The sequence below is a fragment of the Camelus bactrianus genome, chromosome 15, assembly GCF_048773025.1.
Source record: "Camelus bactrianus isolate YW-2024 breed Bactrian camel chromosome 15, ASM4877302v1, whole genome shotgun sequence".
In the NCBI taxonomy this organism is placed as follows: Eukaryota; Metazoa; Chordata; class Mammalia; order Artiodactyla; family Camelidae; genus Camelus; species Camelus bactrianus.
In genome coordinates, this window is record NC_133553.1 from 60241719 (window position 1) to 60269080 (window position 27362).

Genomic DNA, 27362 nt, shown 5'->3' on the forward strand with positions numbered 1-27362 from the left:
TGGGAAGTCGATGCTGGTAACAGAAATAGGGCAGTCAGCAGGATGAGCAGTCTTGAGGAAGGCAGCCAGGAGTTTGGTCTCCCAGATGTTGAGTTAGGATGCCTGCAGGATATCCAGGTGGAGATGTAAAGTAGGCAATTGGAAATTCTTTTCAGGAGCATGATTTGAGAATCCTTTGCATAAAAGTGGTGTTCAAAACAAAGGGAGAGGCTGGTTGGCAAAATAGAGTGAGGCTGTAGAAATTCCTCTTTCTTCAGTGCCTGTGGAGAAATAAACTCTGCTCTACAAAACCGTATAAAAATATGTAAACTCTTCACCTGATATGTACCCCTTTCCCTCAACCCCCACCCCAAAACAAACAAAAAACCCCCACAACCCTACAAGCTCCAGTCAGTGCCTGGCTGGCTTATTTAAAGCAAAAAACAAACAAACAAACAAAAACCTCGCTGTCTCAAAATATGGACAGCTCCTTAAATTTCCTTACTAAGGCATTTTAATTTGCCCAGATATCTGTGCTGACGTGTTTTAAGATGACCCCTTTTCAGCAAGGAATCTATAGTAAATTGTCTTCCTCCTTAATTCAGGTTAGCCACAGGTAAGACTTCACTTTCACAGAAGTCTTAAAAGAACTATTCCTTTCAAAAGCAGATTGAGAAAATATGAAAAGCTAATAAACAGTGAAACAACTCTGCAGCGGTTTCTCTCATATCTGCCGTGACCAGAGCAGATTTTAAATAAAAGTTGAAATAAAAAGGAAACGAATCTAATGGGAACATTAAGGAACCACCTTTGCAGGCTGCTAAACCACTGTCTGCACTATTCTGCGGTGGCTGGGGGCCAGGGGATGGAAGAGGTTAAAATCCAGTAGCTTGTGTGTTTCACCTGAGGTTACAAGGGAGAAACGCAACTGGAAGTGGTGAGAGGTCTGTTTATTCTAGAAGAGTTTTGCGCCTTCAGTTTATACCGCAGACAGCTGCCTGGAGACCCAGGGCCTATCCCGGCGGCGCGCAGTGGCGGGGCCTAGGTACTGGATTACGAATTTAAGAGTGAAGCTTTATCAGAGCCCTTAATGAGCGTGTGATAAGGCTTTTCTAATGTATTCTTCCACCCACCCATCCATCCATCCATCCACCCACCATTTGTCTCCGGACCAGGGCCTGCGCTGGGCACCCCGGAGAGCTTTATCACTCGCAACCCCATGGGACTAGCGAAGGGGACTTTACGCCAAAGGAGGACGCGGCTGGAGGACCATCCAAGATCCCTCATCGCGCGCGGCCCCTTCGAAAAAGAGGCGGACAGGCTCTCCGCCGACCGTCGGCCGCGCGGGGGCGACAGCACCAACCCTGTTGAGAACCCCTCCCCTCCCCCAATCCCCAGGACAAGGAACGCAGCCGCGTTCCAGATTCTCCCCGACCCTCTGACCTCGAGGGCCCAGACCCCGGCCGGCCCGAGAGGCCTCGGCAGGTGCCAGCGAGTCCGGGCCGTCCCTCAGGCCGCGCCCTTCCGCGGTCACCGGGAGTGGGCCTCGGTTAGCCGGGCCGAGGCGGGTGCGGGCGCCGGGACTGACCGGCTCCTTTAGCACCCCAGCAGCCTCAGGCCGCGCCCCCGGCCCGGCAGCCCCTCCCTCCGCGCGGGTGGCGGGGAGCAGGGCGAGGAGGCGCGCGGCGGCGACTCTCGGGCGCTGATTGGTCGGAGCCTTGGGGGGCGGGGCGGTGGGTGTGAAGTGGGTGTCTCCTTCGCTTTTGCGTGTCCCTCATTGCATCATCTTCTGTCCGTCGCGGTTCTGAAAGGCTGGGCTCAGCGCGATCCACGATCCACTCAGCCCGGGACAACAGCCTGCTCTCCTGTGTCTCTCCTGGCCCTCCCCGCACCTCCTCCAGCGCCCAGGCCAGGAGACCCCCGCGGGCCGGCTCCCAGAACCCGCTGTGCACAGCTAGCAGACTTCGCCAGTTCCGCCTGATCCGTTCATTGAGAGCCGTGTCTTTTCCCCGAGCCCAAGTCCCCAGCGTCCTCCAGCTCGGAGCCGCAGGCAGTGCCATGGAGAAGAGCAGCGAGACCAACGGCTACCTAGACAGCGCCCAGGCGGGGCCTGCAGCAGGGCCTGGCTCACCCGGGACCACTGCGGGACGCGCGAGGCGCTGCGCCTGCTTCCTGCGGCGCCACGCGCTGGTGCTGCTCACAGTATCTGGGGTGGTGGCGGGTGCTGGCCTGGGCGCGGCCCTGCGGGGGCTCAGGCTGAACCGCACTCAGATCACCTACCTGGCCTTTCCGGGTGAGATGCTGCTCCGCATGCTGCGCATGATCATCCTGCCGCTGGTGGTCTGCAGCCTGGTGTCGGGCGCCGCCTCCCTAGACGCCAGCTCTCTCGGGCGCCTAGGCGGCATAGCCATCGCCTACTTTGGCCTCACCACGCTAGGTGCCTCCGCTCTCGCTGTCGCTTTGGCGTTCATCATCAAGCCTGGATCTGGCGCGCAGACCCTTCAGTCCAGCGACTTGGGTCTGGAGGAGTCGGGACCTCCTCCGATCCCGAAAGAAACAGTGGACTCTTTCCTAGACCTGGCCAGGTAACGCCCGCTTCCCCCTTACCTCGCCAAGTGCACAGTGGGGGACGCCAGCTTTCTAACGCACTCCAGTTCATACACACACACCCTCCTATACTCATAAGAGTTAATTCCTAACTAGCTGCTGGTGGCCTTTAACGTTTTTAAAATATCAAAATAACGTCCGGAGTCTTTGCATGCTGACCACACCTTTACAAACGGCAGGCAGCGGGGGCGCACCGGACATTCTCAAGCAGGGCTGCCTCTTTTAGCAAGAACCAGTCCTGCTGTTAGATGGGAGTGTTAGGGAAGAGACGGCCATCTCACCTGTACTTTACTCCTTATACTCTCTAGCTGCCCTCATTGGGTAAAACGTTCCAACCATGCCCCAATATTCTTACCCAGTTTTTCTCCCCAAGGTGCCCAAAAGCTTCTTGGAGCATTGGTTAAATTTGTCTGTTAGGTCATTCTTGCCTGTAATCTGTGGCCTCTGTTTCAACCCTTTGGCTGGGAGGAAGCTGGCAATTTTTTGAAGAGTTGTCCATAGACCCAAGGATAACAAGAGTGGGGTTAGTTGTGTGAGGGTCATTGCCCAGAAATATGCCTCTCTTGGGGGCTTGGGACAGGTTACTGTCCACCCCCATAGTCATGTCCACTGTAGGGTATTGTGAGTTTCAAGGGGCTCTATTTGTGGGAAGGTGTGAATTCTAGAGAGGAGGGAGAAAGAAATATCTTCATTTAACTTTGCCTGCTTTTTATGGCTCTTAGAAGTTGCATTTCATTCCTTGCAATGTAGTGTAGTTTTTGTGGGTTATCCAAAGCCCCAGCCCCTTTTGGTTTCTCCATTAGCCCAGAGTTCACAGATGGGAAAACTGCAGTCTAGAGTCATTTACTGATGTGGCCAGGTTCAGCTGAGTGGGGAGCTGAGCTGGCTCCCCCTCCAGATTCCCAATAATTCTGGATTCACAGCCTTGGACGTGTTTTGTCTTGAGTCACCAAGGCAAAGCTCCTCATTGCTGAGGTGGTGAAAAACAGCAAACTCTGGGCCAAGTGACTTGACTTCCTGATGTTTCCATTTTTTCTGGAAAATATGATGACTGTCTGCCACTTAAGAGAGAGTGTGTTCATTTAAAACTACTACAACAAAAAAAGTCCAAGGCATTTACATTGAAAAAAGAAAAAAGCCTCTTTGATGAGTGGGACCAAAAAGTTCTTACCAAAACTTCGTATCAAGAAGACAGGTGGAGGTGGCCCATCAAAACTTTGACGAGATACAGCCTTTGCCCTAGTGTCTGGCAGCTTGATATTTGGAGTCTTTAGAGATCCTTAAGGTTTTGATACTAACTTTTAGATGGGTACTGAAAACAAAGTATATTGAGGTTAAGAGTGTCTTTGGCTTATTACCTTCAGTGTATCAGTCAAGGAGGCTAGTTTTTTAGGGGTTAAGGAGTCTTTTGGGGGGGGTTGCAGGGATCAGTGGCTCAGGGAGGGAATGTGGCTGCCCAGTTCTAACCTGCTCATGGTACCCCACAGGGAGGCTAGTAGCTTTTTTTTTTTATCTCCAAGAGAGAGGCAGTGGCCAAAGAACAGGGGCAGGGAATGAGGTAAGGGGTTACTTTATTACCACCAGCCCCAGAAGGGACTTTTTATTTCCTGATCAGGATTTTCTGGTTTTACATCCAAGCCCCTTCAGCTCCTGCTTCTGAAGCAAATGACCCAGCATCATGGCTTAGTGGTCAGTATAGGTGCAGACTTTTGGTGACTGAGGCCACAGATACAGGGAAAGACCAAGAGAACCTTTGTTGTGGCTTGTTGGGAATAGGTGGCACTTCATAATGCTTCCAATAGCCAACCTTATTTAATCCAGCCGCTCATGGATAAAGATAGGGGAGGTGGTATGATCCTATTTTACCACGTAAGAAACTGAGACAGAGATTAAGTGATTTGTTCAAGGCCATATTGTGGTTTATCAAAAGAGGGATTAGAAGAACTATGGGTCTCGTGCCCCCATGTTCAGGCTCTACTTTTCCCACTCTTCCCTCCTCAGAGTCAACAAGCCATAGTGATGGTGCCATGCTGCTGGTCTAGTCCCGACTCAGAAATGATGCAATGTTGGCCAAAAGAGGAACCAGGAACCAGAATGGTTGTGTCGAGAATTCGCTTACTACTTGTAAGCAGAGGAGTTGGGCCCCTTCAGTGAAGGAAAGCAAGTGGGCAGGTTGGATTTGGCTTTGTCATTGAGCAGCTTGTGAGGGGAAACAGAGTCCTGAGGCATGTGGAAATGTTTCCCGGGTCTGGGGAGTCTCTGGGTAAAAATCTGAAGTTGCTTCCTCCAAAGAAACCTCACCAATGCTGATTTTATGTGACTCTGAGCATGTTCTTTGGCAGAGTCAGGGTATAGTTCACTCTGCCTGTAGGCAAGAGCAGGAAATGAGACTCTACCAGCAAACACTTCAGTTATCCCGCAGGTCTGCACCTGGTAACTGCCTAAAATTTAAAGACTTTGAGGGAGTGGGAAAAGCCTCAGGTGACCTAGTACAGTGGCTACCAAGGTTTTGCTCAAGTCCATGACCTTTCCTGATGTTAGAGTGCCCCCAAACTCCCACCAGCTCTCTCTGCTATGATTTCTATTTTATTTTTTCAAGGTGGAAAAACTGGCAGATGAGTAAATCACAGTATCCCCTCGAGCAACTCCAGAGCTCTGGGTTTGGAACCTGGAAGAGTACAGGAGTCTCAGAACTGGGTGTGACCCAACGTGACTTTTAAGTAGGTCTTCAGGAACTCAGTGCAGCTTTTTGGTCCCTAACAGTGCTTACTGATGATGGATCCTAGGACATGTCCATAACTTTCTGTGCCTTGGCTTCCTCATCTTTATAATAGGGATCATGAAAGTGCCTACCTCGCAGGATTGTGTTGAGAGATAAATGAGTTATGTCTGTAAAGCTCTAAGAATAGGGCTGACCTAGGAGATGCTTGCTCTTGTTATAAATGGAGCCATATTACAGAGCAATTGGGTTTTTCTGGTTTGCATGAGCTAATGGGATTGGCCCTCTTTTCATAGTCTGAAATAAATGAGAGTGAGTGGGAAGAAAAGGAGTGTTTGGGGGGCTCAAGATGACCTGAAGCTAATGTAGCCTTTAGGTATATTGGGACCACATGGAGCCTGGAGGAAAAGGAGTGTTCTGGGCTACTGGAGTCAACACTGTGGGAAATTTGGAAAATGGAGAAAATCAAAACGAAACTTAGAAGAGCCTTCCATTCTGAAATGGGGCAGAAATCTCACATGTCCTCCCTGACATCTCAGTTGCTTTTTCCCCCCACATTACATGTCTCCAAAATTGGCCTTGGGTTTTCTTCACCTGAAAATGGAAAGGATCAAGGCAGCTGACTTCTGACATTCCTCTGGGTGCTAATATTGGTGGTTTTCAAATGGAAAACCGGAGGATTATCTGCCAAGGAGGCAGGTAGTTACTGGACCCAGGGCACTGTCTGCACTGGCAGCCAGGAGAGTGGCCTTGGGCCACTGTCTCGCAGAAGTGTCGCAGGGGGCTGCTGCATGCCTGGTAAAGACACCTGAGATTTTGCCTGTTGCTTGTTTTTTTAGGCTTTATTGCTTTTCTTGTGTTCATTTTCTTAACAGTGGACAGTGCGGGGAGCCTCCCCCTTCACAGAGGGAGGCATGAGGGACTTGCTTTCCATTTGGAGAACTGGGTGAATATGATGCCTCTCAGGCTGCAAAGAACACATTTCTTCAATAGGTGTGAATAAACCTATCAGAGACTGAGATCTAACATTAGCCCCCAGATCATAGTCAAGGGCCTGAACAGGGAATCTTTTATTTTAAATGTTGACATGGCAGATTATTTGACCTATCCCTCTTTCTTCTGTAGGCAAGATGAAGGCTCTTAGCATATCTAACAAGGATCCAAATTAATGGAGGTTTCACAGCCTGACTAGTCACTAAAAATGGCAGGTTGTAATTAAAAAAAAATTTTTTTTAGCTTGACACGGCGCCTTCTACTGCCCAGGAGAATATCTGAATAGTTTAGAAAAGAACATAAACCCTACGAGGCAGTATGGATAGTGATTAAAAACAGACACCAGGTTTGAATCCAGCTCTACCACTTACTAGCTGTATGAACAAGTCATTTAGTGTCTCTGTACCTTAGTTTCCTTAACTTATAGTTTCCTGTAAAATGAGGCTAGTAATAGTGTAGCTAGTACCTAGACTTGTTATGAGGATGAAGTGAGTTAATATTCTTGCTAATACTCCAGTGTGTCCCAGCCTCTCAGGGACAGCTGAGGGCTATTTGATACAGAGTACATGCTGCTCTTAGCCTTATTTCCTCAAATGTCCCCCACCCCAGGGGCCCAGCCTTAGCCTTTCTGGCTGGAATCTAAAACTGGATGTGGGCCTTAAAAAGATGGTACATTACTCCCCCACCCCCACTGTCTCCATAGTGTAAGTCCATCACCCCAGCCCTTCCTCTGCTCCCAGCCTTGTAGGGGGTACCAAGATCTGAAGGAGCACATCTCAGTTAACTGACTCTGTAACAATAAGCACTAAGAATAATAAATATTTATCAGGTGTACCTACAGTGTTATATCCTGTTCTGAAGAGTCTTTGAAATTTTCATAAATTCAGTAAAGAGTTTTTGAACTTAAATAAAAGGAAGTACTTCTGGAACAAAAAATAGACCTAAGCAAAAGTAAATTGTTTTACATTTTTCTCATGTGGAACAGGGAAATGCATATCACCCTTGACAATAGGATCAGAAGGACAAACAGCACCAGATATATAAAGAAGGAACAATTTTGAAGTTTTTCATGGTGTGAGCTGTTCAAGTCTGTACAGTACCACTCACAGAAGTTCTGCTTTCTCCAGTTCAACCTTGGTTTATAGCGGGTTTTCTGTTTGTTTTAAGTCCAAAGGTTCCTTTAGCACTGGGAAGGCTTGTCCATTCATTCTCTCCCAGTTTGGTCTGACCTGGGTCTCTGGATTTAGTAGTATGGTCTTGGCATTTTTGCAAATTTTTTTTACTTAGACCCAGTATGAGAAATACATTTTAAATGTTGGCGTCTATACACAGACATCCCGACCCCCACATAAGCAACCTGAAACACAAGTTCCACAAAACAACATTTTAAGTGTGATACATGCTGATATTTTGTATTCTGTCTAATTTATTACATCTTTTATAAAATGCTGGTTACAGCCAGTAAATTGATTTCATGGCCTCCTGATGTTTGAGAAACTTTGGTCTAATGTATATCTGGTGTTAATGTAATTCAGGGAAATTTCTCAGGGTCAAATAACAGAAAGAGAAAGTAGTTGAGAATTTAAAATAAGATGAAGAGCTCAGTGGATGGAAGCACCCTGCTAACGCCCAGGGAAACTGAGTGCCATGCAGAGGTAAGCATGAGAAGACCATTTGATCCTGCTGATTTCCAGATTCTAAATCTCACAACTCTAGGTCTGTACTGTCCAGTAGGATAGACGCTAGCCACAAGTGGCTATTTAAATTTAATGGTTTAGATGTAAATAAAATAAAAAAATTCAGACCCTCAGTAGCACTAGCCATATTTTGAGGGCTCAATAGCCACATGACTACCACATTGGACAGCATAAATATGGAACGCTCTGTTGAACATTGCTGGTCTAGGTGGAACATGAATGGGAGAGGTAGCAACTTGATGTCTCTGGGTGCAAAATGAAGGGGTTGAATTTGATCACCTCTAAGATCCCTTCCAGCTCAAATGTCCTTCATTTTAAAGCCCAAGAAGTTACTCTTTCAATATGAGGAGCTGGGAGAAGTGCCTGGAGACAGAGCTCTAGGGGGCAAAACTGCTCAGCAGCTGATCCCTGAATACAGGAGAGCTCAGGAACAAGAAAAAGCCCAAGTCCACAGCAGCATCTGTGTTGAAAAGCCAAAGGAAAGAAGAGTGAGAAGAATGCAGAGAGAAGAACAAAGTCAGAGGACCGACACAACCGACTGTAAAACTTACTACAAAGCTACAGTAATCAAGACAATGTGTTGGCAAGAGAATAGACAAATAGATCAACGGAACAGAATAGAGAGCCCAGAAATAGACCCACATAAATATAGTCAACTGATCTTTGACAAAAGAGTAATGGCACAAGAGTAATGTTTTCAACAAATGGAGCTGGAACAGCTGGACATCCACATGGAAAAAAATGAATCTAGACAGCCCTTGCACCATTCACAAAAGTGGACTCAAAATGGGTCACAGACCTAAATGTAAAATGCAAAACTAGAAAACGCCTGGAAGATGACATAAGATGACCTCTGGTATGGCAATGACCAAAAGCATGAGCCATGAAGGGTGGAGAAGAATGTTTCATTTTACTCCTGCAGCCTCACAGTCTTGTCCCTTGATGGGAGGGAGGGGGGATCCTGCTCCTGTCCTCTGGCAACCAGGGAAACTACAGGAAAGGAGTATGATTCTGTGGGTTCACCTAACTACCCGTAGGCGATTCCTTCCATGGGATTAATATTTGAAAGCTGAGCCATATAATCTAAAAAGAATTCCATCATCCCATTGAATATATGTATTTTGTTTTTTTGGTTATCTAATTGCCTTTGCAGTTAGCACTGTGTCTATTGTTCTAACTTTTTAAGCAGTTTTGAGATATGATTTACATACAAAAGGTGCACCCATTTTAGGTGTACAGTTCAATGAGTTTTGACAAATAGATAAACCGTTTAGCCACCACCACAATCCAGACACTGAACATTTCCATTTCCCATAGCCCTTCTCAGCAATTCCCACTCTCCACCCCTGGCCCGAGGCTGTTTTGGATAGAAAGTTTTGCTTTCTCTCACTATGGATTAGTTTTGCTTTTTCTAGAGTTCCATAGCAATGGAATCACTCAGCATGTGCTTTTCTTTGGCTCCTTTTGCTCAGCACAATGTTGTTGAGATTACCCATGTTGTGTCTACTAGTGGTTGATTCCTTTTGGTTGCCAGGTAGGATTCCATCGCATGGATTTATCAAAATCTGTCCATTCATCAATGGATGGACATTTCAGTTTTGAGCTATTAGGAATAATGCTGTTATACATACAGATCCTTCTTGCAGACATATACTTCCATTTCTCTTTGGTAAACATCTAGGAGTAGAATTGCCAGGTCATATGGTAAGTGTATGTTTACCTTTATAAGAAACTGCCCAAAAAATCATATTCTCCTCAGGAACTTGATTTTTTTGGCAGGAGTTGCCATTTTGCCTCTAGTATTGAATGTACCCCTCTGTTCCCATTGGACTTTGTAGACTAGATATAGTGGACTGTCTGAAAACAGGTTGGTGTGTCAGTGGCTATTTGGTCTAGAAGTTCTGGCTTAGGGTCAGGGTCCGTTCTGGGTGACAGTATTGGGTTATTGCTTATGCTAAAGACACCAGGCAGGCCAGATAGAAGGGTTTAAACAAACAGTCTGTGCTCTTTGGAAGAGAGTGTGTTTCAAGGCTGTGGGAGAGGCTGCGTTTGCATCAAGTGAGGGAACGACTCATTTCTGAAGGATGCGAAGTATTTGCAGGGGAAATTGCCCCCCATGGGGAAGATAGAGGACTTCTAACCCAGCTCTTTCCTTAACTTCCCTGTCCTGTTAGGGAGAGAAGCCGGTAGCCAGCTCAGCCTGGGAACTACTGTGGTGGATTTGGAACATTGAAACCTTGGCTCAGGGCCTGTTTGGGCTTCTAACTAGTATAGCAAATGGAAATGGGATACCAAACCGACCCTACAAGACTGAGAAAGGTGCTTTGTAATGGAAATAATAGGCAAATGTAAGTTGCTATTCATCTATTACACTGAAGAATAGCCAATACAAATTCCTGGTCTGTTTCTACCTTTTTTTGATTTTAAAGTAAATATGCTTGTGATAGGCATCAAATTTCTGATCACCATTTTGCAGCAGTAATTCGACCGAAGATCGCATTTTGTTTGTTTACATACACGTGTGTACTTACAAGTATTCTCTAAGTATGTTAAAAGCGATTCAGGTTTTATAGACAAGCTGGTTTGGGAAATCCCACGTTGCAGTCTCTATGTGTCCTGTAGAAGCACCCTGAGTGTTCTAACGCAGTCATTTTTGCACCTTGTTGGTGGGTGTATTTATTATCTATTTTTGTATAACAAATAACCACCAATTTAGCAGCTTAAAATCACACACACATATTTATTATCCCACAGTATCTGTGGTGTCAGGAATCCTAGCATGACTTGGCTGGGTCTTCTGCTTTAGTCTCTCACAAGGCTGCAATCAAGATGTTGGCCACAACTGGGGTCTTGTCTGAAGGCTCGGCTGGGGAAGGTTTCACTTCTGAGGCTGCATGGTTGTTGGCAGAATTCAGTTCCTTGAAGCTCAGATGGGGAGCCTCAATTCCTAGTTGGCTATTGGCCAGAGGCCACCCTCAGTATCTTGCCATATGGGTTTTCCCAACATGGCAACTTATTTCATCAAATATGCAAGCCCACAAAGCAATAAAGAGTGCCTTCTAGGAGGATGGAAGCCACAAGTTTGTGTAACAAAATCTCAAAAGTGACATCCCATTACCTTTGCTGTATTCTTTTGGCTAGAAGCAAGTCATGCCCACTCCCAGCACACACACTCAAGTGTACACAAAGGTGTGACTACCAGAAGGCCTCTTAGATGCTGCTTGCTAGGCTGGGCTGCAGTCAAAACTGCCTACATCTGAAACCAAATGCACTGCAAATAGTTGCCAAGATATTCTAGTGCTATGAACAGCTCAACCGCAGAAGTAAGAATTCGTGGATAAGTTTGGCACAAATTGCAAAGGATGATCTTTTACTCTTCTAGACTTATTCTTATGGGAAGTGGGCAGAATAAGTGGACCATCAGTGGGATTTTCTTGTATGTCATGACCAGCATCTATACAGAAGCTGACCCAAGAAGGCCCTCAATAAACATAAAATATTCATGTTTGCATGAATAGATTTTGGCTTCAAAATCTAGTTTAACTGGATCAGTCCTATTGCCCTCCTTTGATAACAAATATTTGATAATATCCTTCATCCTGAAATGAGATCCATAAATAGAATTTACCTAGACACATAATTTCAAACATCAGTGTGATTTAACTGTAATATAAAAACCCACCAGATTGATGGTTGCCAGAGGCAGGGGGTAGGGAGTGGAGAAGTGTGTAGAAGGAGGTATTAAATACTTTTAAAAATAGAAACAAAAATTAAAGTATGCTGTAAAAAAATGTTTTCAAAAGAGAAAAAGAAAAAATGCCAAAGGAGAGTGATTTCTAATAAAAATAATGTGTTTCAGGATGTAAATGCTCTTAAGGCAAAGTGGCTAGGTGCTTGCTTCTGAATTTAGATTCACTTCTAATGAGACAGCTTTAAATGCAGACTGGTAGTCGATACAGGGGTGTGTAATTAAGGACCCAGTTCCTACAGTTCTCCATTGGTGATATGATTTTCCAGAAAAGTGAACAGTTCTTGGAATCATTCTGAACAAAACAAAAAATCATCCTGCATTTTACACAGGAATTTCAGTCCTAGAAAATTCAGCGTACGTTCCAATGGGACAAAAAATACCTTGTTTTGAAGTTAGTTTTAAGCTCAAGTAATTTATACATAAGGTTTTCATCTGTAAGTGTGTCATACAGGGCGTTGGAAAGCATGAGGGCCTTGAGACCATTTATTATACAGGACTTTGCCACACTTAGCAGAACAAATGGCTGGGACCTGGCACTTCCCCCTAAATACACTCCCCCAAGTCCAGGATGCCCCCTGCAATTATTGTAATTACGAAACAGTCCCTTGGATTTCACTAGCGGTCAGCACCACTCCCCAGGCTAAGCATCACTGCAACAGGGCATAGCCTCTAGGGGAAGGGAAAGTGATGCAGTTATTCTGGTTTGGTTGGACGCAGGTAAGCCTAAGTATCAAGGGGCACCACGAGGGAGACGAGGATAGAGATCCATGCACCCAAAGCGTCTATTGTGGCCTGGTGTTCCATTCTCAGGAATGGGCATCTTAAGATGACATTTAGTGGGGAGGTGATTAGGTTTATTTATTTATTTTAATAGAGGTACTGGGGATGGAACCCAGGACCTTGTGCATGCTGAGCATGTGCTCTACCACTTGAGCTCTACCCGCTCCACAGGAATGGGCATCTTAAAGCGGACAGACACTTTGCTGAATTTTAAGAATACTGATGAAATGCTTTCTTTTCTAACAGAAACCTGTTTCCTTCAAATCTTGTGGTTGCAGCTTTCCGTACGGTAAGGCTTGATGCTTTGCTAAAAATGTGAAACTTTGATTGGGGGAAGGGGGGATGTATAGATTCCTGCTGTGGAGTTAGGTAAAGTAAAACAGGGGAGGGATAGTGTTGTTAACAAACTCAGTAACATTAGCCTAGATTTTTATAGATGGGCCTCCTAGAGTGAGAACAAATGAGCCAAACAACAAAAACGCCAAGATTTTTCCAAAATATCCCAATAGGTCCAGCATCTTTTCACATCACCTGAGAAATACTTTCAGATCACAGTTTGAGGGGCTCTTAAATATTTTAGCATTTAAAAAAATACATTTTAATCTTTTTTTTCTGATTACAAACATAATGTATGCTCATTGTGGGAAAAAAAAGTACAAAAAGGTGGAAGAAAATAAAAATCACCCATAATCACCACCTAGAGCTAGCCATTGCCAGTTTGGTATGCATCCTTCAGATATCTTTTTTCTATGCATGTGTACACACACATATGATTTTAAAATAATTATGCTACACACATTGCTAGAATGTACACATACTACACATATTGTTTGGTAACCTGCTCTTACTGTGAACATTTTCTTACATCGGTAAACCTCCTGCAGAAGTTACGGGTTGTACTGCACTGTGTGAGCGCACCGTAATTTTACTCAATGAGTTCCTTGCTGATGGGCATTCAGGTTGTTTCTAGTTTTTCCCTGACTTTAGCAATGCTGTAAATAATGCCCTTGTGGGCATGCTTTACACAGAGAAGGACTATAAAGGTCTAGATTAGATGGATTAATATGATTGCCCTTTTTAAGCAAAGACTTTACTGTTTCTACTAATAGCCTCTCTCTCTTAAAAAAATCTCATATAAACGCAACTCTGGCTTGTATATATAATGTGAAATAGGAGAAAAATAAAAGGTTTGTGGGGCTTTCAGTGCCTGCCACAGATGTAGGGTGGGTTTTGTTTCCCCTGCCACCCTTGATCACGGGACAACTGAACACCTCTGCCTGTCTGAAAGCTTGATAAGTTAAAGCTGAGAGAGACCAGAGCTCCCTAAAGGCGGGTTCAAAGCAGGCCTCCAGGTCTGAACCCGCTAATGGGCTCCTCTTGGCAGTCCAGAAGCCAGGTGTCCTTAGAAGGGTCAGGAAGATGTTTTATAACAGAGTCCACCCGACAATAGTGCACACTGCCCCAGGGAGACACCTGTGCACATCGGGCAGAAGTGTGTAAAGTCAACCTCAGGACCAAAGTCGGGCGGACATTTCACCTCCCATAAGAGGGTTTCCCAGAAGACTCAGCCAGAACACACTGTCCTGCCTCCCATCCTTTGCTTTGGAGAGTGGGGGCTCAAAACAGATTAGAAACAGATGCTGAAAAGCAGTCCCACTCAAATAAGTTCTGGAACAAGTTGGAGCTTAATAAATAAATGAATGAAAATAAAATGACACATCCGAAAAGTGAGATTTGGCATTGTGAAATGAATATCCAGTTTCTCCAAGTAATACGGACTCTCAGCTGTGTGAGATACCAGACTATCAGCTTGAAATTGTGTGGACCTTCTCCTCCAGACCAGTGTCCAAGGGACATAGGAAATCATCCCTGTTTCCCTGGGTCCTAAATAACCAGAGGCCTCCTGGAGTGCACACTGCCTTGATCTTAAGTTACTTGTACATCCTCAGAGGCACTTGTTGGGCCAACCAAGTGGGGAATGCCCAGAGCACTCAGGGTGAAGAACGACGGAGCAGCAAGAGGCCCAGCAGTCCTCTTGGTTCCTCCAGGGGGTCTTAGGCTGTGCACTGACAGGGGTTTTTCTTTCTCTTGTTCACAGTATGCAACTGACTATAGAGAGGTGACCCACAACACGAGCACTGGAAACATAACCCTTGAAAAGGTAAAGCTCTTCGTGAGATCACTTGTGGCAAATACTTACCAAGCAAGTAATGTTTCTTGATTGAAGGGGCATACACAATGCATGCAGGGCTGAAAACTCCGGGGTCTGACTGAGCCGTCTGAATCACACAGGCTAGATTTGCTCCTTTTTTTACCAACATGGCCAAAGACCGGTGTGTGTAGCACTGGAATCTTCAGCTGATCAGTTTCATTGACTTGGAACTAATGCTCCCTTTCTTAAAAAAAAAAATTACAACATCCCTTCTGCTATTCTGAAATAGAATTAATAGGTGATTTAACCTGCCCCTGCACATTGAACTTGTCTCAGGGGCTTAACTCACTATAGCTGTCATTAAGTTCTATTTATTTTTTGAGTACGTGTTGTTTATCAGACAGCGGACTGAGTCCCAGCCTTCATTGCTAGAGCTGGAAGGGACAAGGGACCTCAAGGATTATTCAGTCTAGCCTCAGAGCTATCATGGAGGGGAGGAGGTACTTTGCCCTTCCCCTACCTCCTAATACACCTCCCCAGGGCTGAGTGGCTCTGGGTTTTACAGGCCTTTCTTGGATTAAAGGAAAAGTTCTACTTTAAAAAAAAAAGTTGAAAGCTACTAACTTAGTCCATTTCACTTCATCTTGCAGTTGAAGCACCTGAGCTCAAAGAAATTATCTAATATCAGAGTTGGGACTAGGACTCAGACTAGAACAATGATAAAAATGCTCTTTTGGTTTTTACTGTGCTGACCTCTTTCCTGTTCAGAACTTCATAATGTGTTGAATAAAATGTTTGTCTAATATATGCTTGCAGTTATGAGGTTCAGCACTGCTGGAAAAATTAAAAATATATTATTTCTATCTATTTTAAGTCAGTGGTTTAGGAAAGGATATCCTGAAAATACCCATGTTGATTCTGAACATCTTTTGAAATTTGTCAGCGAGGAGACCATGGTAGGAGCCCAGCGACAAAGAATTTGTTGACATTAGGAGGCAAAGTTACAATCATTGATTCGCAATCTGAAGGACCTTTTCACCAATCAGCTCTTCTTTTAAACAACCCTTTGCAGTGATTGTCTAACCTCTAGTTGAATATACCAAGTGACAGGGAGCTCACTACCTTATGCCCATTCTGAACAGCTTTCAGAGTTAACAACTAGGTGAAATTTTTGTTTGTTGATTTTCTGTGTCCTCAGACTCCGTCTCCCTTTTAGTTTCCTTCTTGATTTGTGAGATCGCTGAGGGTTAAACAAAATTTGAGCCTTTTTTCATTCCAGGCACAGTGCTTCAGCCTGGTGGAGACACCAAGCAAATGCATCTTTCTTTTTTTTTTTCCTCATTAAACTGTTGTTGATTTACAATGTTGTGTTAATTTAGTTTCAGGTGTACAACTTCAGATTCTTTTCCATTATAGGCTATTACAAGCAAATGCATCTTTAATTCTCACTCATCTGTTGTACACTGAGATCCTCTGTCCCCTCTGATCCTACAGATTCCCATTGGCACTGAGATTGAAGGGATGAACATTTTGGGATTGGTCCTTTTTGCCCTGGTGTTAGGAGTGGCCCTGAAGAAACTCGGCTCCGAAGGAGAAGAGCTCATTCGTTTTTTCAATGCCTTTAATGAGGCGACAATGGTGCTGGTGTCATGGATTATGTGGTGAGTGTCACTCTGCCAGCTACCTACTCTCTCTCTCATTTCTCCTGCCATCCTAAAAAGAACCCAGCTCAGCTGTTCTAGGTCACTCATGTGGGGCCACCTGGCCCAGTGCTCTGTATGTGGTTGGTGCACCATAGGCCAGTCTTGGTACCTGGGGTGAAGGACCTCAGAGAAACAGGTGTGTGCCACCGTTACCAGTCCTCTCCTTGACACCCACAGTGACCTGTAGGATTCTATCGTTGGTGATTTATTTATGAATCTCACCATCTTTCTGTATCACATGGGATGCACATGTCATCTAGGGGGCAATGAATTCCATAAGTTTGCTACCTGCTGCATAAAATAAGGCTGATTTATCTTAAAACAAAAGACTTCAGGCTTCAGAAGGGCCCCTTACTAGAGGGTTTTACACCAGGAAGGACAAATCCATTTCCACCACATATATAAACTTGGAATGGTCTTTCCATCACATAAATGTCTCTTTATGTAATATCAGTGAAAGGTAATTGTTTAATAAAAACCATTAGATTGATTTCTGGCTAACAAGGAAAAATTTGACAAGATCTCTCAAAGTAACTTCTCAGAAATCATACCGAGTCCAGTGTCAAGGCCTCATAAAGTTTATCCTGCTGTTTTATTCAAGCCAGGATTTTAGCTTCTGTCCATTTGTTGTTGAGAAACTACACGCACAAAGCATTTTCCTTATTGTCAACTCTTAAATATCCCAGAACTGCTTTCTCTTAGATGGCATTGGTGGGGGAGGTAGAGGTGGAGAGACAGCAGGACTGATTTTAGGAGAGTAGCCTGGAATTTGGTAGGAAAGTTTGGAATTGGGTGGGAAGCCAAGTCTGGAGCCCCCACTGGTGGTGTTTGTCTTACGCAATCAGATTTTCTTGCTCAACCCAAAATTCCAGATTCTGACTCTAGATTGTAAACATGACACTTCATATGACTGCTGTTGTTCTGGGGAGAAAAATATTTCCAAAAAGGAAAAAGTGTTTTCATCACGTCAAGTTCTTTTCCTGGCTTTTTTTTTTTTTTTTTAAGTCTAAAACCCTCCCAAAGGTTGGATTAAGGGAAACTCTGAGCAAGAAAGTAATGTTTCTGTGTTAACACATTTGTTTTGTTTTCAATCTGGAAACCAAATTCCTTCAGTGAGATGCATTAGTTATAGAAGCAGATATTTGGTAGGGCAGACCCAGCTGACTGGCTAAATGCAGTGGGAGATCTATTGCCCAGTAAGAGCATCCCGCATGGAATTGGGGTTTCAGATGCCTTAACAGGTTAAAGGATCTCCATCAGGTGTGGGAGGGATCTTTGGTAGTGGCTCTTCCTACTTTCTTTCCTTCGCTAGTTCTCTACTCGAATATCGAAGCACCTGCCTAGCCTGCACTGTTCACAGAAATAACTTCTCAATGGACTGAATACAGGGTCAGCAAACCTTGCAGGCCATGTGATATCTGCCGTGACGGCCAATGCTGCCCTCGTAGGACAAAAGCAACAACCACAGACAGTTTATAAATGAATGAGCGTGGCTGTGTTCCAGTAACACTCATGGTGCCAAGCCAGGCATTAACCTATCCAGGCAGGAAGGAAGAAAGAGGAAAGGGAGTCCTTTAAAAGTATTAGAAGAAAGTACTGGGGTAGAGGAAGTCTTCCTACACAAAATGCAGAAAGTAAAACCCATAAAAAGCTGCTAAACTTGACAACAAAATACAAAATGTTTGCATGCAAAAGATACCTTGGACAAAGTTAAAAGACAAGACACTTATTGAAAAAAATTGATATATACTTAACACATAGTCTGTATGTGTACACAAACACACACACACACGCTCTCTCTCTCTCTCTCAAAGCATTAGTATAGAAAGGACTAGTACCAGTTCACAAAATATTTATCTGTCTGCAGTGAAATTTATAGGGAAATTGAGAATAAGTGTTTAGAAACTTCTACAGCAATTTCATATTACTTCAACATCCAAGCACATGATCTTTTTTTAGTGTTTTATTTTCTTGTGTGTTTTAGAAGAGTACTGGTCCATGATCAACTGGATAGAAATAAACCAGTCTTGCGGGGAGGGTATAGCTCCGTGGTAGGGTGTGTGCTTAGCATGCACGATGTCCTGGGTTCAATCCCCAGTACTTACATTAAAAAAAAAAAGAAAGAAAGAAACAAGCCTTTCACCGAAGATAGTTTGAGAAGCACTAATATAAAGAGTTCTGACTACTGAAAAGGAAAAAAAGACTGAATAAACTATTAGCAAAAGGACAAGTTGTGAGCAGATATTCATAGAAGAGGAAACGTAAATGACCAGTAAACATTTTAAGGGATGCCCAATTTATTAGAAACCAGGGAAATGAAAAGTTTGGTTTTATCAGGCATTGATAAGGGTGGGGAAAGGGTTTCTCAATAGCAGTGCTATTGTTTTTTCCTTCAGAATTTCAGGAATTTTAATTTTCATTTTCCTGCTTTTTTTTGCATTTTCCAACTTTTTATAGTAAAAATCTGCTGCATTTTTAAAATTGGGATATAGTTGATTTACAGTATTATATTAATTTCAAGTGTCCAGCATAGTGATGCAAAAATTTTATAGATTTTACCCCATTAATGGTTATTATGAAATACTGGCTACATTCCCTGTGCTGTACAGTATATCCTTGTATTAGCAGCACTATTGACCTTTGGGGCTGGACCATCTCTGTTGTGGGGGGCTGTCTTGTGCACTGCAGGATGTTTTGCAGTATCCTTGGCCTCCAGCCCCTAGATGCCAGTAACACCATCCCTCCCATCAAAGTTGTAACAAACAAAAATATCTCCAGATATGGCTTAATGTCCCCTGGGGGCAAAGTCATCCTTGGATGAGAACCAGTGGTACAGGGAAAGGATTATTCTCCTCAGCAGCTGGAGGGAACCAAACTGAGCCAAAGCTGAATTGGAGTAGCCACTTTGGAGAACAGTTTGTCAGGATCTACAAAAATTTAAAACATGCACACCCCATGACTCTGTGGTCCCACTGTGGTCTAGGTGGGTCGAGGTGCCGGTGGGTCTAGGTGGTGTCTCTACCTGGAGAACACAAGCACAAGGGCACAAAGAGGCCCGTTTGCAGTGTACTTTGCAATGATGAAAACCTGGGAATAATTTAAATGCCCATCAGCATGGCAATGGCAACATAATCTGTAGTACAGTTCTGAGGATGATATTTAAAAAGAATGAGGTAAAAGTGGAATCAACCCAAATGTCCATTGACAGAGATCTCCAAGATGTAATGGGGGGTTAAAAATAAATGTGCAGATTTAAACACATACCTGTGTACCTAAATGCATAAGAAGTGGGAGTGGTTATCAGAGGAGGGGTCTGGCTTGAGGATGGTGCTTAAAGATTTTGGCCTAATCTGTAATGTTTTAATTTTTTGAAAGGAGAAGGTATTCCTGTATTACTATGAGACTTACAAAAAATACTATTGCTTAGAGTATCTCTGGGAAGAAAACTCAAGAAACCAGTAACATTGGCTGCCTCCTTGGAAGGAAACTGGGTGCTTGAGGGACAGAGATGGGAGGGAGACTTTACACAATTCACACTATTGTACCCTTTGAATTTTGAACTATGTGACGTTATTATCTATATAATTAACATTGACAAAGTCAACAGTTATAAAATTCTTCCTCAATTTCTACTGAATTCAAAACAACAGACTCTTGTTCTTTGTAGCTCCTGTAGTCCATTTCTTCCCTTCCTTCTTCCCATCCTGCCATTAAAAAAATCTTCACGCTCCAAGAGTGTTCCCAGAGGGTCATTGTTAATGACTTTTTCCCACGGAATCATGTTTTTCAAAACACAAAGAATTTAAAACTTCACAAAAGTCTCAGCTTTGGCTCAATTCGGTATCACAGCAATTCTGCAAAATAGGTGTTAGCCTTTTGTGTTTCTGAGTTCTCGGAACAAGCCTGAGCAAAGCTGAAAGTCAAGCTTAGCCCCAGAGGCTTGGATCGTGAAGAGTTCTTTGCCTTTCCACTTGGGAGCCCATGTGGTTGGTAGTATCAGCTGTTAAGGATGGACTGTATCCAACAGGAAAGAAGTCTGAGTCCTGGTCCTGACTCCATCACCCACAATGAACAATCACGTTCATTTTACTCAGTTTCATGGCCTGTAAAATCGGTACGGTATACGCCCCTCCTTTTCTAAGCCTCAGGATCACCCTAGGGAGAGATGAAGACCGCCTGGTTGAGAGTCCCTGCATTCTGTATCAGGAAGGGCCTGCAGTCCCAGCACCACCACCCTTACTGACAGGTGCCCTGTGCTCATGCCCTAGGTACGTACCTGTGGGCATCATGTTCCTGGTTGGAAGCAAGATTGTGGAAATGAAGGACATCATCGTGCTGGTGACCAGTCTGGGGAAATATATCTTCACATCTATATTGGGCCATTTCATTCACGGAGGAATTGTCCTGCCACTTATTTATTTTGTTTTCACAAGAAAAAACCCATTCAGGTTCCTCCTGGGCCTCGTCACACCATTTGCAACAGCATTTGCTACCTGTTCCAGGTGAGTGGGTTTTGGGTGCCCTTGGCTGCTCTGACCTGTGTTGATATGGGGCCTAGTGAGCCTCAGGTGGTGTACAGCCAGCATCTCAAGATATTTTAATTCCTTGAAAACTTTAAATTGGACTTACCTGATTTTTTTGTACTACCAGCCCCACAGCTCTTATGGAAGTAGATTTCTGGAATTGCCAGAATGAGGTATTGTCTCGTTCTCTTCTGCTTCTTGCTCTTTAGAGGTCAGTCGGAGCATTATTTAGCCCAACTGTGGGTCCTCACCCTAATTAGTAAGCCCTTTGTGTAAAAGAAGGCAACCACTTAACTCAAAACAGCATTGCAGGGAAGCTTCTAGAATGTCATCTGCCCAATTCTCCCTCTGGACAGGTGAATTAGGAAATAAGACCAAGGCATGATGGTGAGGGGTACATGCTCAGCTCTCTAGGAGTCCACAGGATTGTGGGATTATCTCATTTAGCACGAAGGATGCACCTTGTCATTACTGGAAATCCTTCCCCCTCAAAACTGGGCTTTCCAAATACATTAAAGTCAACTTGCAAAGGATGGTAGCACATCGTTGCATTCACATATGGAGTTTTTGCCTCCCGAGTTTTTGCATGTTTCCTTCCATCCCGAATGGCTGTGCGTATGACAGGGTGGTGGTGGGAAAAGAATGAGGGAGGTGAGTTTCTCCAGCTTCGACGGAAACCAGCCTCCTTCTCAGCGGTGTCAGCCGCCCTGTGCAGAGCCCGCTGGAGAGGGCATGCCTCGTCCTACCAGTGACCCAGGAACACAGTTACTCTTTCCAAACTCTCAGAGCCATTTCTGCTTCTTAAAAAAAAATCATTTTTACTTTTTTAGGGGAAAAAACATTCAAGAGAGGAGATGCACCTATAGAGTAAATAGTTCTTTGTTCTCTTGAGAACATTTTGCACCACGAGGCAAGGCATGGTTCTTGAGAAATCTGTAACTGTGTGTCCAGGTAAAACTATAACAGGTAAATCTAGAGAGTCCCATTTTGAATCCTTTGGGAGCTGTCAAACCCCCACGTGTGACAGAAACTCTGAGAAAATTCTGATTTCTCTCTTGTTTCAAGGGGAGAGTGCCGGAAACTCGGATGGGGCTAATTGCTCTGTTCCTGGGTCAGAGCTGAGTGACACATTGGCCTGGCTGGGAGGGACTGTTCTCATGGTTGGTTGTTCTTGCGTGTCCAGCTCAGCAACCCTTCCCTCCATGATGAAGTGCATTGAAGAAAATAATGGTGTAGACAAGAGGATCAGCAGGTTCATTCTCCCCATCGGGGCCACTGTGAACATGGACGGCGCAGCCATCTTCCAGTGCGTGGCCGCGGTGTTCATCGCCCAGCTCAACAACATCGAGCTGAAAGCAGGACAGATTTTCACCATTCTGTAAGTTCTTTACTCTTTCTGTCATCTGTATGCCTGGTTCATAACTTGAGGGCCTCACCGTGACTCAGGCATCTCATTTGTGAAATGAGGACAGCGTGAACTCATTCCTAGAAGAGAATGGGTCCTCGCTCGAGGGCGCAGCTGACAGAATCTAGGGTTGTGTGGTTTTCAGTTTTTAAGCTGTGGCTGCCATGCTCTGCCTGACTCTGTGTCCCCCTCCATGTTCTGGGCTAACAGCTGTCCTTGCTGTACTATCCCCTAGAGTCACGGCTACGGCGTCCAGTGTCGGAGCAGCGGGCGTGCCAGCTGGAGGGGTCCTCACCATCGCCATTATCCTGGAGGCCATTGGGCTGCCCACTCAGGACCTCTCTCTGATCCTGGCTGTGGACTGGATTGTGTAAGTAGCAGGTCCTAAGGGCACAGAATAAAAGTCTGTATTGAGTTCCCTAGGAGCGTGGCACTGGCCCAGGGCATGCAGAGAAACTTAAAACATGTCATTACCGAGAACTTGCTTAAAACATCCGAGAAAGCTGGGGGTCCGAGGGTCTATGGAGATTGTTGGCTGCATAGGAGTCATAGCCATTGGAGCAGTGAGCCCTTGGGAGTAATTGTCCTTGGCCTGGAACATCCTAGGGGTGATTTCTGCGAGAGGAGAGGTGAACCCAGCTAATGCGAGAGCCCTGACTTGGGCTCCACGGTGGGGAATGAGGAAGGAGGTGTAATCCAGACGGCCGTCACCAGGGCTGCTGTGAAGATGCAGAACAGTTTCTGAGTGTTGCTGCCTTGAGTCATCTAATACTCTTCTCAGACACAAATAATATTTGTTTTATAAGGAAGGTCAGCTGAAATAACTGATGCAGAGTGACAAAGCAAGTGAATAAGAAACAAGCCCTGGTGCCCAGGTATCTGGGTTCAAATCCCAGCTTTACCATTTACTAGTTGTGTGATATGAACTGTCCATGCTTCGGTCTGCCCAGCTGTCGTATGTGAATAATGCAGACCCCACACCAGAGTAGTGGTGGAGATTAAATGAGCTAGCACATACACAGCATGGAGGAGAGTTCTGGGCACATGGAAGCGCCTTCTGCAAACATTGGGGAAGAAGGACACTCCTGGCCAGGCTCGCCAGAGAGGGGCATGGGATACCCTAAACGCGGGAGCCTGGCACTGGGCTCGGGGCTCTGCCCACGGTGGTTAGGAATGGTGGTTTCCAACCTTTTTTTTTTAAGCCCTGGAAACTTGAAGGGGCTTCTCAGAATCCCTAGGGCTCCTCGGGGGCGAAATGTGCAGTGGAAACCTACATTGTCCAGACAGCAGTTCTGAGGGAACTCAGGCCCTGCAGTGATGGGTTGGATAGGACAAGAGCAGAGGGTCGGCAGCCCTACCTCCTTCCTCACCCAGCCGCCGCCTCTACGTAGGGAAGGTGCTTAGCTGGGACTAGGGAGGTAGGACGCCACTGGGCTGCCCAGGAGAGACCTGCAGTCACATGAACCCTCCACCACCCGTGACCTCTGATCCACAGCCCTCAGCTTCCCCAGTGCCTCAGGCGAGTTCACATTTTCCCCTCGCTCCTGAATGGGCACTGTACTTCCTTATTCTAAGCCCCAAGGATGGGGGATGGTCATTGGACTAATCTATGGGAAGACAAGCTTCTGGAAAGGACAGTGCTGTTTTCTGTGAGATGGTGTTTGCCAACAGCCTTAGAGAGCATATGAAGGTTACAGTTCAGTAGAGACGCAGGGTCAAAATGAGTAAAGAAGGGAGGTTCCCTGCAGCAGAACCATGAGTGGGAGGGGAGCTGGACACAGAACCAAAGCTATGCTGTCATCCCAGTTCCCTGTAGCTTTTATTCGATGGGGTCTCTTACACGTGAAAGCATGCATAGGAAGATTTCTGGAAGAAAATCCAAATGTCAATACTGATTCAGGGTTGTGGAGTATGGGGGGTGGTGACTGGTTTTCTTCTTTGTACTTCTCTTTTTCCCTGGTTTTCTACAGTGAGGGTCTGTTACTTTCATCAGGACAAAAATACCTGAAGAAAAGCGGTTTGGCATCAAGTGAGGCCTCATGCCCTTGTAACCCGCTCTCCCTCAGGTCACAGCCTCTCGGTGGCTCAGCCCGCGGTGACACCCGCGCCCCCTGGTGGCTTCTAGCGGCATCGGCTGTAATGCCCTCCCGTTCTCTCTTCCTCAGGGACCGCACCACCACGGTGGTGAACGTGGAGGGCGATGCCCTGGGTGCGGGCATTCTCCACCACCTGAACCAGAAGGCGATGAAGAGAGGGGAGCAGGAGCTGAGCGAGGTGAAAGTGGAGGCCGTCCCCAACTGCAAGTCGGAGGAGGAAACGTCGCCCCTGGTGACACACCAGAACCCCGCAGGCCCTGCGGCCAGCGCCCCCGAGTCCAAGGAGTCGGTTCTGTGATGGGGCTGGGCTTCCAGCTCACCGCCAGGCGTGCCCGCCCCCTCAGTCCCGCCGCTGGGCCCCAGTCACTGCCCTCGCCGACTTTTAGCCTCCCGAGCAATGCTTTGGCCCAGTCACCAGTTTGAGGATTACTTCTCGGTGCAGACATTGGGCTTCCTAGCAGGAACTGGTTCCCGAGGACCAGGACTCTCTGACATTTGGTTTGACCGTGTCCAGGTGCAACTGTGTGCACCCAGGCTCTGTTCAGAAACACACCCTCAAGCTGTCAGGCTGGGGGAATAACAGGCTCACAGGTACCTGGGGGTTAAAGCTTGGAAAATGCACATGTTATTCACTGCACCTAAGAAAGCTCAGCATCAGGTGTTTTCCGGGCAGACCTGGCGGGTGGCAGTCGTCTGTCGCTTTGCCTCGTGAGCTGTAGTAATTGGAAAAATTCCCAAATTCTTAGCCTTGGCTGAAATTCACTGAGCTGGGACTCAAGGTGTTTAGAGTCCATGCTACAACTAGGTGTGGCTGGCTTCTGGGTCACTGGGCTGGAGGCGCTGCACGTCATCAAGTTAGAAATACTCCATGGTGTTAGCACTGCTGGGGTTTCTGGTCAGTGGCATTAAGTAAACAACTACTTTCTGAGGTCAAAGAAAGGAGGGGAGTACCACCTGCAGGGGGAGGGAGGCACACAACAGGACACACACGCACACATGCTGATGCCCCCATTCTCGCCCCAGCCCTGGGCAGGTTTTCTGCTTCCACGACCTGGGCCTCTGACAACGCTGTGGCTTTATCCCTGCCTGCTGTGATTTGGTAACAGGCCAGAGAGGGGCCTCCTCCGGGGAGGTGATGCGGTCATCACATTCAGGACCCTTGTTGGTTTAGCAAGATATTTAATCCAACTAGACCCTCCCTGAAAGGCTGCATTGCAGCAAAAACAAAACAGAAAATTTGTTAAAACCACAAATTAGGGGGTGGGGTACCCGCATTCCCAGGTCCCCCAATCCCCTGGCTTTGGCTGATTTCTAGGGTCTTGGCTTCCTTTACCTCTAGTACATCAGAGTTTAAAATTATAAGCCTAACAGTCCGTACAATACCTGCTGACTCGGTCTGAACCTAGGAGAGGGGGCTTTATAGAGAAGACCAGTGTTGCCAGTGGTGGCGGTGGGGGACCTACAAGGCACAAGACTGCTGTCTCATTGTGGCTGATGGCGTGTGTCCATGGGGTGACCTGCAGCAAGTCCTGGGACCTCACTTTACCCCATTTGTAAAATGGGGCTGATGTCACCTGCCTCTTACCTACCTCAGAGGGGTTTGGTGAGGCGAACTGAGTGAATCCATGAAAACGACCGTTTGGCATTTCGCTTACGGGGTATCAAGCGTTAACGCCCCCAGTTCTCCTTACTGTTGCTTAGGCGATACCTACGCTCTCCAGGAGCCTCCTCCTCCTGGGGAGGACACTTTTATGAGCAGGCTTGCGTGCTGTGAGCAACTTTTAGGTTGTGCAGGAGCAACTTTTATCAGGTCAATTGTTCTCTTGGTATTTTCTCATTAGCATCAGATGCAGCCTCTTCCTAAGGTCCTTCAGTTTTTCATGAATTCACTACCCCGCTTCCCACCACACTTTGGGTACCTGACCTCCCTGTGACTCCCAGAGCCAGGCACTGGTTCTGCCATCCTACACCAGCCATTAAAGCTCCCAAACTTTCAGCCTCGCTCATTCCCTTGTTTCTCCCACTGCTGTCACCCAGGCCCTGCAGAAGCAGAGCACATTATTGTGATGCGGGTCCCATCACAAGTACAACGGGTGGGAGGGACAGAAATAGTGAAATTCTCCCATTTTAAAATTGGGGTGGGGGATGTGCCTGAGTGAAAGGGATGGAGAAAAGCCAAGGGGTCCAGAGCAGACTCGGCCCACGGGCAGGCCCCGCTCCCTCCAGCCCTCTTTAAAGCAGCTAAGGCACTCCTGTCTCCTGTGAAGCAGGAGTGACCAGGAACTGAGCTGAGAGGTGCCTGGAAACCTTGACCCTCCGGCTTGTTGCTGACACCTTCTGTTTTCCAAGGGGAAACAATTGCACTGTTGGATTCCAAACTGCAGATGAACATTTCAGGCTTCAGTAGATCTCTTCCCTTCTTCCACATGTGTATTGCACACATACATGTGTGTAGCATCTGTGTGTGTGCGGGTGGGTGTACATGTGTGTAGCATTTATGTGTGTGCGTGTGTATGTTGTGGCTTCAATCTAAGTAAGTTTGAATTGGGACAGAGGTGAACCAATTGCAGGCTCTCTGGCTGATTTTCCTGTTTCTAAAGGTGAATTTCACAAGACGTGGAAACTAGATCAGACCCAGGAACTGTACATCCTCTATCCTGGACCTGGAAAGGCAGTGAGGGGAGTGCAGTGGCCTGGAGAAGGGTGCTTCCTTGTAAAATCCCGATGATGACCCCTCCCCTTCTCCTGGGTTTCTCTCTGTTTTTCGATCCACAAAAGGGATCAGACTAGGAACAACCGGCTGGGGAAAACCATGCTGTCTCATTGTCTGAAGATGTCTCCCCGCTCTTCTAGTCTAACATGTCGTAAATACTGTTCATCTCTGACTGTTTTGTATGTGTGACACTTGCCTTAAAACGTAGCAGGCCTCAAAAAAGAATACAGCCTTTCTAGTAGGA

General features: G+C 45.9%; 1 protein-coding gene across 1 annotated transcript; it reads left to right on the plus strand.

Moving 5' to 3' along the window:
- Positions 1-1783: 1783 nt before the first annotated feature.
- SLC1A4 (solute carrier family 1 member 4) lies at positions 1784-27362 on the plus strand. Its single transcript, XM_010963774.3, has 8 exons — positions 1784-2564; positions 12773-12815; positions 14625-14687; positions 16173-16339; positions 20650-20883; positions 22088-22282; positions 22545-22679; positions 24475-27362. Exons 1-8 carry the CDS (start codon positions 2038-2040, stop codon positions 24701-24703), a joined length of 1593 nt encoding a protein of 530 aa, XP_010962076.3. The 5' UTR covers positions 1784-2037; the 3' UTR covers positions 24704-27362.